The sequence below is a fragment of the Exophiala bonariae genome (genome assembly GCF_035927105.1).
Source record: "Exophiala bonariae strain CCFEE 5792 chromosome Unknown scaffold_2, whole genome shotgun sequence".
Taxonomy (NCBI): Eukaryota; Fungi; Ascomycota; class Eurotiomycetes; order Chaetothyriales; family Herpotrichiellaceae; genus Exophiala; species Exophiala bonariae.
The window spans coordinates 605,201-617,379 of record NW_027042477.1 but is presented as its reverse complement, the minus strand read 5'-3'; the positions used below and the strand labels follow the sequence as shown (position 1 = coordinate 617,379).

Below are 12,179 nucleotides of genomic sequence, written 5' to 3'. Positions count from 1 at the left end.
TGTGGGATCCCATGCGGAGAGCATCTTGAAAAACCAGCATAAAACTACTCCAGGCTCAAAAAGAAGTAGGATAGAGCTGTTTGATTCAGACTTGTATGAATGTACAATTAACAATGTCAAACAAAGATTATCATTTGTACTGCATAGATTCGTCCTGCTGTCGCAGCATCCGAAATGGATCGGGCTAATGTGACAAGCACGCTAGTTCCGTGACAGACTGTTCCGAGTGTTGCGGCAATGGTAGCGGTAATCACGACAACTGAAAATTTTGGGGGGGCACTGAACAATGCCTCCGACGAAAAGAAAAGAGCTCGGCAGGTCTCGAGTCTCTTCTAAGTCCTAAATCAAAAGGCAATGGATGTGTACATTTGACGGTTGGTACGAAGTGGCCCGAGGCAGCCATCCAGGAAACAGGCATCATATTCGGCTAAGCTTTTACGCAGCCAGGGTTGACCGTCTGCTCATGATTCGACGATTCTCGACAAGTATATCAATTACCCTCGCATCATTACTCAAGCTTACAATGGCTCGGCCAAATTATACAAGAACCTATTTCTGATGTAAGGCGGAATGCTTCGCATACCATGATGGGATTGTTATCCACAACAACCAAGCATCAGACATTAAAGCTCATTCGAGACAGCGAGCTTAGTTATATGTGAATAGTAAAATGTTGTGTTGGCAAACCCCGTACAGCTAGCAAGATATCACCGGCAAAGTTCAGGGTTGAAGTTTAGCTTAACATGGTGCGCTATGAAAATGGTCCTGCCTATGATTGTCCTAGACCATCGCTTCCCAGACTAAGTATATTGTCCAGGAATATGATGATCTTTCGAAGGCTTTGGTAAGTAGCCAGACTTTCTCCTGCAGCTAACTCGACATTGACATTCCCTACTCTTACATCAAAGCCATGTTCTGCGTTGACTGGAAACTCTGCTTGCACAACGACCCCTGCTTGACGCAGTTTCTCGGCGGCTCGGATGCTTAGATCAACTGGAACCGCCGTGTCATTCTTGCCGTGTAACAATATCGTGGGCGGCAACTTGGTCAGATCTGAAAAGGTGAGTGGGAACAAATTGCGTTGCTGCTGAGGAATTGCCTCCTCCCCGCTGGTCCTGACATCGTGGCTGAGGCCTTTTGTGCCTGTCAAGTAATCCAGAAACAACGCGTCAATGTGAAAAGCCGAGACCAGTGGGAATCTTTCGTCTTTTGTGATATCGGCGGGTAAAGGATACGCACTGATCTGCGGTTTAGTGTGCTTATTACCGGGGTTTGGAAATCGGTCCAGGATCGGCGCGGTATCAACAAGTGGTCGCCCGAAGATGTTGCTGCCAGGCTTCAAATATCGCTCAAAAGTAGGGTCTAGCATGCCATAGATTGAAAGCAGGGCGTTAGGCTTACGATCAACAACTGCCGCCGTTGCGAGAGCCAGGTATCCTCCAGCACTTGAGCCAGCCAGCACCACTGAACCGATTTCCAGGCCAAGCTCTGGGCCTAATCGGGACCATACCCATGTATACGCATCGACTGCATCCTCGAGCGAGCTTTGAGCAGTAGTTTCTGGCAAAAGACGGTAGTCGGGTGTGACGAAAATCCAATTTCGCGAAATGCTTGCATTTACAAGCCAGTATGGGAAAAAAGCATATCGATCGCCTACAACCTATCAAGTCGAAACAAACATGTCATTAAAAACATTGCCGATGGTTGTGATGAGGTAACAATCCACATACCAGAAAACCACCATGGTAGTGTAATAGTACTGTTGCGGGTGTTTTTATCTCGCCTTGAGGGTACGCCACATCGAGCTTGATATCAATGTTTTGCACCGACTTGAAGGTTATTGTCCTGGCCATGTACCCGACCAGCTCAGCCACCGGAAACGAAGTCATCTTTAGCACTTGTGAGAAATTGAAGCAGTCAATCAATAAACATATCCATGCTAGAGAATGTTCTCGTGAAGTTGAATCTAGCACGGATTTATGCGCCCCACATCCACTCTCTTTGACGATACACAAGGGGGAAAGAGGAAATGTGCTTGCATCCAATTCCATGAACCCTTCGTTCTTGAAGAAATTCGGAAATGGGCTCGGAAGCGGAACAACGAGTACCACCTGTGTTCGGCCGCCGCTGATCACGCAAACTAGCGTATCCTTCAATGAGGGTTATATATCCGTGGAGTTCCGTCAATGAGGTTTGCGCACTAAGAGAAACTTACAGCGCATGTATGTGAGTACTCTATGTACTTACAAAATGCTCGGACTTGTTTAGTAGCGAGGCTCCAGCAAAGTCATCTCCCCTCATGCGTTATAGGTCGACCTTTAGTACCGAAAGATTTGCTAACTTGGTCAGACTAGATGCGGTCTAGTGTCAGTGAAATCTTGAGATAGCTAGGCCGGCTGTTCCCAATCCATGTCAGTGAAGTCAAAGAAACTATCGTAACTGACAGGTACTTCAAAAAGGCTATTAAGTTGTTCCCTCATCTGCGCACTAGCAAGCGTAGAATTCATGAGACCTGCTGAAGGGTCTGCAATCGGTGGAATATCCGGAAAGGTGGGAAACAGCTCATCCAGCGACAGTCCACCAAGCGGCGGTGGTCTCTGATCATTTGGAACCTCAACGAATTGCATGTCTGACGCGCTCTGGAGCTTGGCTTGTAGGTCCCGGAGTCCTTCGAGGCGTTGCCACAACCGCATCAGGGGGGCCGAGTTAGTGCTTAGCACTCTGATGAGATTTAGAGCCGTGTCGAACTCCGTTCGTAGCTTATCCCAAAACAGGGAGCTCCCGTTAACCACTGCGGATAGGAGACTTCCGAAGGCAGTTAGTGTGAGATGGTTGAAAAATAATGCGTGTTTGCGAATCAAGCCGGTTCGCTCTGTAAGTTCCGACAGTACCTGAATTGCTTCTTTTGCGACTCTCACCCCCGTTTGAGCATGTCGCTGGTGCTTTTGAATATGGCCACGTTGTAGGACGGGTCGGTAGATCAAGGTAAGGAGATGGCTTTTGCGAACGAATAAGATAATTTGCAGGTATTGGAGAGTTTTGTACTGTGTCTGTCTTTCTGATCGGTCGTGACTCAGCTGGAGATGAGGAGGAATACGCTCATACCAATGTAAGATTTGGTATTCCAGATAGTCCAATTCTTCATGATTGATTTCAGCACTTTTATCTCCATGCTGTCCGTTCAAAGCCTGCCACGTTTTCCCAGCCAGTTTTGTCCACTCAAGCATGATACCCAGATGTAGCTCAGAGCTGTCAAGGGCCTGGTGAAAAGGTTAGCGCCCTAGGGAAACCCAGAGGGAAGGATGTCATACCGATTCAAGCAAGCGTGGATCGACTAGAATGTCTTGGACATAATATGGTATACCTAATCCTAGACTGACTCGTCGTTCGAAGATATAAACAGACCAGAATGCTTGCACTGAGACTTCTCGTTCTTCGGGGTTGGGAAAGATCTTCTCAACAACATCTAGACGGTTTAAACCCATTTCCAGGCAGTGTCTTGCCGCATGGCTCATGATCCGACCTGTAGTTGGGTCATCGCTAAGGTGATAGTGATATAAAGCCTGGGAGTGTATAGATCAGCACTCGGCGGGAGACGTCCTACGAAGGAGTAGGCGTGCTTACCACCAACATGAGCAGTTGTATACCGGGAACTCCTATGGGATGCCACAGGAGATCATCTACCACTCCCTTAACACTCTGAAATAGTCTTTGAGCGGCATGACTTTTGCCCCCGTTCTCCAAAGTTAGCTGATTGGCCAGAATCAATTTAAACTGGCTTGTCTCGTTGTTGAGAAGAGCTTCCGCCACTTCTTCTCCAATTGACTTGAGACCCTCCCTATGAGCACGTTCTAGAATGTCAAAAACATATGTGACATTCTCTAGAACTGTTTTTCGATGTGCGATGCGATAGAGGGAACCAATTTCGTCAAACCAATCGTCGACTAGCTTAAGTGCCTCTTCTTTCTGAAATTCCCACAGAGGATCCATCGTCAGGAGGCTCATCACAGGTGCATACTGGACTACTCTTGGGATGCCGCCCACAACTCCAGAAGTTGGCGGTGCAGTCCCCAGTATAGCAGTGGGTATGCCTCTTGCTTTGAGGTCCCCACCTATCACCTTTAGAGTATGTTCCGAACTTGAAGGTCCACAGAACTTGGGTGACTCAACTCCTAGATCAGTAGGGGAGTGGCTCATCACTTGAAGACCACGTTGCTCCACTGCCGCCACAGCGGTGGCAGCATCGCCGGTCCCATCAGCTCCTGACTTAGCCTTCTGAGCCACAATGTCGTCTTCACGGCGAAACATAGTAACACTGTGGTTGGACGGAGGGCTCCTGCTGTGAGAAGTAGCGTCAGTTCAAGTACAATGAGTGGTGGTCTAGGCAGATCATACACGGGCTGTAGCTGCTGTGGTTGGTCATATAAACAAGCAGCAAATTTGACATTACACCTACGACAGGGTCGTGCCCCGTCACATTTGACCTTGCGTCGTTTGCACTCATGACTTTGCATAGTCAGCATGCTTGCTTGTTTAGACTGCTCTGGCCAGGAGTAATCAGATAGAGACCAACCATGCTTGACTCACATATTGTGCACGGCGCACACGTGAGTGGGACTTGTGTAGGCGGGCCTGGTCCATTGAGGTACTGTGAAGGCGCGCAGACATCACCAAGACGAGGATGGTTCAAAATTAGCTGTGAGGGATACTGTCCGTTCAGACGGTTAATCTGGATTAATACGAGTGAGTGACGAAAGTACCGTCTCTGGTTGAGTGCTTCCATACCCTCTCAAGCATGCCCAGGAGCAAGTTAAGAACGAATGACAGGGTACCGGCAGGACGTAGTCGGAATAGACTGCCAAGCGGAAACGGAAGGTTGCCCGAGCCTAACTACGAGTTCCCCACGACTCCGGACTCCGTACTCTGATGATGGAGCATGATATCTCCTATCCAATATGCACTGATCCGGCGGCTCTGCTTGCAACCACTCCATCTTAGAAGATGCCTGATGCTCCTTCCCTAGGACTTTGCCCAAGCATGGAAGCTTTGGGCCAGTCATATTCCGGAACGTGTTGACGGTATCCATGGATGTGACAGGACCTTGGCAGATTTTGGGCGTCGGTAGTTCAGATCCTTGCTCGAAATGCGCCTACGCTTCGCAGTGTAGCTGATGCTCTTTTCCACCTTGTCTTGTTCCTGCTGAAGAGATTTATCGATGGTGCTCCTCTCCTCCAGGATTGTCGTTGCCAATATATCCACAATCTCGGGGCCCTCCTCACACAGTTGTCGAATTATGACGGAAAGCTGCGGCAGCTCACCGTCAGTGCCTAATACCAAGAATAACCGGTAACGACACACGTACCTCTTCCCATTTTCCGAGATCAATCGTTGCGTCCGAAGCCACCAGCTGGAGCAACCTCCGAAACAGCGCGAGCACTTGCGCTTCCGTGCTTGTCAATTGACTGTTCTCAGATTCGTACTTAGAGCCAGAGTTAGAGTTACTAGAAGCCATCATCAGCGGTGTAGACGGGGAAAGAAAAGACGGATTGCCAGCTCAATGTACACAAGATCGAAGGCTAAGGTGCTAAAGAAAAAAGTAAGGAGGAGGCACAGGGAAGGGGTAAATGAGATCATTTAATACAACTGTGGGATGTCCGTTTAGAATCCCAGGATTCCGAAATAAGGTATAAAAGATCAAATATGAAGGGGGACTCTAGACGTATACGGAGCTGGCAGCGACCGAGGACAGCACAGTTTTCAGCCGTGCAGCGCTCTCCATCTCACAAGAACAAAAGTTCCACAGTAACAGTCATGAGACTCGCCAGGATCTAAACGAAGCATACAGTGGTCTACCCCCCGTCGAGGAGAAGAATGCTGATAACCGCCCAAAGTCAAGCGGACTTCAACCCTTCCGTCTACCCATTCATCACCATTCCTTGGAGATCGGATAGCTCTGAGCCATGATTTACTGTCAACGGACCCTGATCCTGGCATTGCATCTTGTTGTCGCATCAGCCCGTGGCAGGTTACTACTAATCCAGCAAGGCAGACTCCGGTATAAGGTACTGTGACCGTTCAACATGGCCAAATCCCTCACTTCAACAGGCGGCCGGAAACTTGCTAGCCAGTCCTCGAATGACCTTTGAGGCTTGCAAAGGTATCTGAGACCTAAAAAGGCGAGGCGTGTCATGCTCCCTATGACGTTCAGCCAACAGGCCTCTGAGGACGGCAAAACGAAGGGAGCTGCGACCCCTAGCAGGCCCTGTCCAAAATTTCGAGAGGTGAAATCCGGGGCGAGGGCGGCTTCAACAAGGCGTCAACGGTAATTATGCCAAACAGGAAAGAGGTCTTCATGGTCATGGGCTAGCACGGGGGACGCTATTTGAATACGTCGTTCCTGCTCAGAACTGCTTCTCACCCTCCACCTGACGTGGGGGACCACCTGTACTTACAGGCTTAATAACTGTTCTGTGTCTTGAATACTTGTCCCGCCCTCCCTGCCTTTCTCGACTTCTGTCTGCTGCTAAACCAAGGATCGTCAGACCGGGCTTCTTCCACTTTTAACCGCAGACTGGTCAAGAGAGCGTAGAGATTGCCAGCCTCCACTGCCACCTTCTTCTGCTCTGCTGTTGCATTTCTTGCCTCACTGATGTAGCTTGCGAGTGTTGATGTGAGCTGTAACACAGTAATGATGGTAGTGGTCATTGACAGTGGATCCATCGTGTAATGTCCCGGTCAGGTAAGGTCGCCGGCGGCGTGGACGAGTTGGTCATTACAGATTAAAGTAACACTAAGTGAGGCACTTCTTAGAGGGTGCCGAACATATCTCGTGAACAGTGCCCATCGTCGGAAGCAAATGTCCCGCGCTGCAAGGTAGAGGGTTTCATGGTAGTCAAGTTTGATGTATCAGGCAAGGTCGAGATCATGCATTCTCGCTAAGCTTGAAGGCACCAGCCTTGGGTTGCAGAGAAAGTGTTGCAGGGCGGTACAGATCTACCTAATGGGAGAGACTTCTAGTTAAGGGCGCGGGGGAACTGAGGGGAACATCAAGACTTGCTTCCCACCAATTTCGGATAAATATAAATAGGGCATCATCTCTGTCATGCCTTATCTACCTACGCATGTAACAGCATCCGGATTCAGGGCTCTCTTCCTTTCGAACGCAACAATCTTCGCCTGCATATCACTTTTAGACTGGGCTTTTCTTTATATGTGGCAGCTATCATTCCAGTTCACAGCCCGCCCAAGCAACCGCTTTTGCTCCTACGATGGCGTCGATAGTTACTCCTGTTGCTGGGAGTACCATTGATTCAATCGACATGATTACAATGCCTTCTGTTGTTGGCGTTCCCACCAAGGACAGCGAGATGAAGAGACCTGGAAGTAGCGACGAAGAACGACCTCAACCTGCACAACCACGCAGCACTTTGAAAATGTTTTCCATCATGACTGCTCTTTTTGTAAGTAGCCCACTCGAACATGTGCTCCGTATCTTTTCATTCATCAGGCACATAATTTGATATCTCTCACTACTATATCACGTGGTGGAAAAACCCGTCGCTAAGTATCATGTCAGGCTGCGACTTTCATTTCCGCATTAAACACAACGATTGTGGCTACCGCAATACCTACAATCTGTGCGGATCTCAATTCTGCGGCTGGATACTCCTGGATTGGAGCTGCATACGTGATTGCAACAACTGCTGTGGGCCCTGTCTGGACAAAATTGTCAGACATATGGGGTCGTAAGCCGATTTTACTGTTGACCGTTGCCCTTTACTTTGCTAGCTCGACGCTATGTGCTCTATCGACCAGCATGGCCATGTTGATCACAGGCCGCGCTCTGCAGGGAGTGTCTGGTGGCGGTGTGGGTTCACTAGTCAGCGTTGTGATCTCGGATTTGTTTAGCATGAGGTTCACAGCTCTCCAATTTACTCCCAAAATGTATACACTGACAAATAAATGCAGGACCAGGCCACTCTTTCTTGGACTTCTCCAGGTGACTTGGGCCGTGGCTGGTGGTCTTGGTCCTGTCCTTGGAGGTGCCTTTGCTCAGAAAAGTCTCTGGAGATTTATCTTTTGGATAAATCTTCCTGTTTGCGGAGTAGCTTTCAGCCTTCTATTGATCTTCCTTGATGTCCATAACCCGAAGACTAAGTTCGTCGACGGTATCAAGGCTATTGACTGGGCTGGGAGCCTTTCACTCATAGGGCTGATGGTGATGGTACTCCTTGGGTTGAATTTTGGAGGAACAACATTTCCCTGGGGTTCTCCACAAGTGATCTGCCTGGTCATCTTCGGTTGCCTGGTGGCCGGGTTGTTCCTCTTCAATGAAGGCAGATTTGCACGCCATCCAATCATGCCTCTTGGTCTTTTCCGCCAGAAGTCCAATACTGCATGTCTACTGATTGTTTTCATTCAACATTTCGTACGAAAACTCGAAACCGTTTGCAAAGACAAGGTTCACTGACGATAACTATAGGTCCTCACTGCTGCAGAATATTATCTTCCACTTTATTTCCAGGCTGCGAAAGGGGCTTCACCCCTTTATTCTGGAGTTCTCCTCCTTCCACTGATAATGATTGAAGCCGCGACAGCCACCGCCTCCGGGATTTTCATTCACCATTTCGGCAGATATCTCAACCTCATCTGGGTTGGCGTAGTTTTCATGACCCTTGGGAATGGATTATACATCTATCTTAGCGCTGCATCGTCGATCGGATCCATCGCTGCCTTTCAACTCGTGTCCGGCTTTGGAATCGGCCTCCTCTTCGATCCTCCCCTTATCGCGCTCCAAGCGCTCGTGTCTCAAGATGACGTGGCGACCGCGACCGCGACCCTAGGATTTATGCGAGGTACTGGCGTTGCCCTCTCGATAATCATTGGTGGTGTCCTGTTCCAGAATGGCATACAGCTTCAAAGCTCGTATCTACGCGAAAGTGGTCTGCCAATTAACATGGTCCAAGAACTTTCAGGCCCTGATGCAGCAACCAAAATCGGGTTGATAAGCACCATTTCCGACCAGGCGCAAAAGCTGGTGGTCCAACAGGCCTTTGCCTGGAGCTTGAGAAATCTCTGGATCACTTGTACGGGGATTGCAGCCATGGGGATTTTCGTCACCGCTTTGGTTAAGCAGAAAGCGTTAGCAAGGGAACATGTTGAGACTCAAACTGGTATTAAGAAGTAGTTCTCCGATCCCAGTGGTTCACAAAAAAGGGAATGGTGCTCAAGGGATATATGATGCTTAGTCAGCTGTCGAGCTGAGTATGTATTGTAGAATATACCATTCACGTAGTCCTTAGACGTACGTAGCACTAATGTACACAACTTAGCCGTGATCGAGGTGGTTCAAAGGCTGAGCCTGCGATCTGCGTTATGCTCAGGGGGGAAACATCGTCTCAGGCCCATTTTGACCTCTTGCAAGGAGCGTAAGCAAGGTATTTATGGTGACATGAGTCATGTCGCTTCCCCTAAATTGCGCCGGTTTTGAACTGCTTGCAACCACCACGAATTTGTCCCACGATGATGGGTTTTCGTGGAATCTTAGTCCGTGGTGCTCTTGATCCGAGGAATTCGAAATCCGTAGCTTTCATAATCCGCGGTTCTTGTGATCCGAGGATTTGGTATTCCGTGGCCTTAAAAAAGCCATGGGTCTTCGTGGCCCGTGGCATTCATGGCCCGTTTGCGATAGAATTGTATCTGGTAGCCCGGGTTTTGTTCTCCATGGAGTTCGCCGCGTTGTGGTAGTAGCTAAAGCTTGAATCACTCAACATGGAGATCTTCGTGGTTGACACGCGTAGCACGGATTGAATAGACGTGTATAGAGAAGAGATATCTAGTTTCCGAGTGACAATTTATCATGTATACATCGGCACTAGCTTCGTGCCTTTCATTGTCATGCAAGATGGTAGATTCGCCATGTCTGAAGATATATTTCTTGACTTCGTGAACCACTGTTGGTCCTTCAATTCAAGTGTGTACTCATGGATGATATTACCCACGTTGTCAAACTAGAATCCAAGCTGTTAGCCATTCTGAAAACGTTGTGAGCTTCTATACTTAAGCGCAAATGAGCTGCGCCACCAAGACGTATCGATGACGGCCAGTGAAAAGTTCAGCGATAACAGAGACTAGTCAGTCGCAGGCAATTAAAGGATATGAGTAAGATCAACTGCAATTCGTGCCCCTTGGCAATGTGTAGTATGTTGAAACTGCGAGGGGTATTCTGTGACTAGATTTGTGCAAAATTCAAGCGACCAATTATTTGGACCAACCAACCACGCCCATGGCACAAAAACATTGACAACACACTGGTACCAAGACAACTGGCAGCAGTTACGTTAATTTCGATCTGCTCAAAAGTCGAGATTTATCAAGAGGGTCTTTGGCTCAGTACAGGCTCGGAGGGCATCTATACCCATCTCCCGTCCTATTCCGCTCTCCTTTGTTCCCCCGAAAGGACAGCTCATGCTCACTGTACTGATGCAATTGATTCCGACAACACCTGAGTCGATTGCCGAGCTCACGCGAAGCGCACGGTTGATATCTTGAGTAAAGACGCCTGCCATCAGACCATATTTGCTGTCGTTTGCCCGTTTGATAATTTCTTCCTCTGAGCTGAATCGGTTGACGACCGCAACTGGACCAAAGATTTCTTCCCGATAGATTGAAGCAGTGTCTTTGGTGTGTGAGAACACCGCAGGCTCGATAAAATATCCCTAGACGAAGGGTCAGTGGGAATTCCACCAGTAATGTAACGTCATCAAAGACTAAACTAACCTTGCCATATCTTGTCTTGCCGCCTACTAATAAGGTGCCATCGCCAGCATCTCTCGCAGAGTCAATAATATTGATAACTCGGTTGTACTGAGCCTCGTCTACCACTGGTCCAATTTCAACCCCTTCCTCTTCGGGATCACCCATGACCTTGGCTTTGGATTTGAACGCTGTTACATATGCCTCCATAAACGTATCAAATATTTCTTCTTGGACATAGACGCGAGAAGAAGCAAAGCAGATCTGGCCAGAGTTATTGGTCAACCCATCAACACACCTAATGCGAAGTCAGCTAAACTAGCAAAAACCTTGGAGCCATGAACAATACCACTTTACGGCGTTCGCTAGATTCGCATCGTTGAACACCACGGCAGGGCTCTTTCCACCGAGTTCAAGCGTCACTCTCTTCAGGTTACTAGACGCTGCTGCCACTTGCACTGCCTTTCCAGATGCAATGCTGCCCGTGAAGCTGACTTTAGCGACTTTCATATGTCTGGCAAGTAGCTCCCCTGTACTTCCATCCCCGGTCAAGACTTGAAACACCCCTGGAGGGAACCCTGCTTCGAGCACCAGCTTCCCCAAAGCAGCGGACATCAGAGGTGTCTTTTCACTCGGTTTCAAGATGAACACATTTCCGGTCGCCAACGCCGGAGCAGCTTTGAGTGCAACCGATGCAAGAGGACTATTCCATGGAATGATCCTAAGCTCATAGTCAGTAGATTCTTACCACTTCCATATGCGTGTTACGAACCCGGCAACAATTCCCAAAGGTTCATTGCGGACAATTTTGTAGAATCCATCATCTGCAGGAAAGTTCCTTCCAGCGAACTTGTCAATCCATCCAGCGTAGTCTTCATTGTTCATCAGCAGTTGCGAGCTGAACGACGAGATATGCCAATTGAAATAGGTAACTTACAGCGGAAACATGCAATAGCCGTGTCAATCTCCCCCTTCCCGAAGTGGTTGAATGGAACTCCCAGGGTCAATCTGGTCAGAGATGCCAGAAAGTCTTTGTTTGCTTCTAAGAGGTCGGCGAACCTCAAAATGAGGTCGCGTCTCTCAATGCCAAGCATTCTTCGCCACGGAGATCCAAGGGCGAACGCTTCGGTTGCTGCCTCCACTGCTGCCTCAACATCTTCTTCTCCTGCAACAGGTATTTGGTCGCTCACAAGGCTCTCGTTCGCTGGATTGAAGACCGAAATTCTGGTTTGACCTTAGATTTTTTGACTGTGTGACTGCCTTATGTGACCTACTTTTTGTAATTCCGACAAGGAACGTACTGGACCAAAATGTTAGCTGGAGTAGAAGACGTTGTAGCTTGGTGTACTCGCTTGATTGTTGATAAATAGCTGGGTCAGATGTGGCTCGAGGTCCATCGGAGGAGCAGAAAGCAACAGTGTGAC

At 48.6% G+C, this 12,179-nt stretch overlaps 4 protein-coding genes across 4 annotated transcripts; 1 reads left to right on the top strand and 3 right to left on the bottom strand.

The window, feature by feature from the left end:
• Positions 1-769: 769 nt before the first annotated feature.
• On the bottom strand, positions 770-1,889 carry LTR84_004734 (uncharacterized protein; the record flags this gene model as incomplete). The annotated part of the gene is made up of 2 exons (XM_064848309.1): positions 770-1,660; positions 1,731-1,889. The coding sequence occupies 2 exons, from the start codon at positions 1,887-1,889 to the stop codon at positions 770-772; spliced, it is 1,050 nt and encodes a 349-aa protein (XP_064710933.1).
• Positions 1,890-2,387: 498 nt separating this feature from the next.
• LTR84_004733 (uncharacterized protein) lies at positions 2,388-4,993 on the bottom strand (the record flags this gene model as incomplete). The annotated part of the gene is made up of 4 exons (XM_064848308.1): positions 2,388-3,260; positions 3,312-3,563; positions 3,625-4,339; positions 4,989-4,993. The coding sequence occupies 4 exons, from the start codon at positions 4,991-4,993 to the stop codon at positions 2,388-2,390; spliced, it is 1,845 nt and encodes a 614-aa protein (XP_064710932.1).
• Positions 4,994-7,268: 2,275 nt separating this feature from the next.
• On the top strand, positions 7,269-9,187 carry LTR84_004732 (uncharacterized protein; the record flags this gene model as incomplete). The annotated part of the gene is made up of 4 exons (XM_064848307.1): positions 7,269-7,460; positions 7,577-7,914; positions 7,969-8,428; positions 8,483-9,187. 4 exons carry the CDS (start codon positions 7,269-7,271, stop codon positions 9,185-9,187), a joined length of 1,695 nt encoding a protein of 564 aa, XP_064710931.1.
• A 1,168-nt stretch (positions 9,188-10,355) lies between these two features.
• On the bottom strand, positions 10,356-12,152 carry LTR84_004731 (uncharacterized protein; the record flags this gene model as incomplete). Its single annotated transcript, XM_064848306.1, has 7 exons — positions 10,356-10,718; positions 10,780-11,053; positions 11,105-11,476; positions 11,528-11,627; positions 11,693-11,979; positions 12,030-12,055; positions 12,108-12,152. 7 exons carry the CDS (start codon positions 12,150-12,152, stop codon positions 10,356-10,358), a joined length of 1,467 nt encoding a protein of 488 aa, XP_064710930.1.
• Between the last annotated feature and the right edge of the window lie 27 nt (positions 12,153-12,179).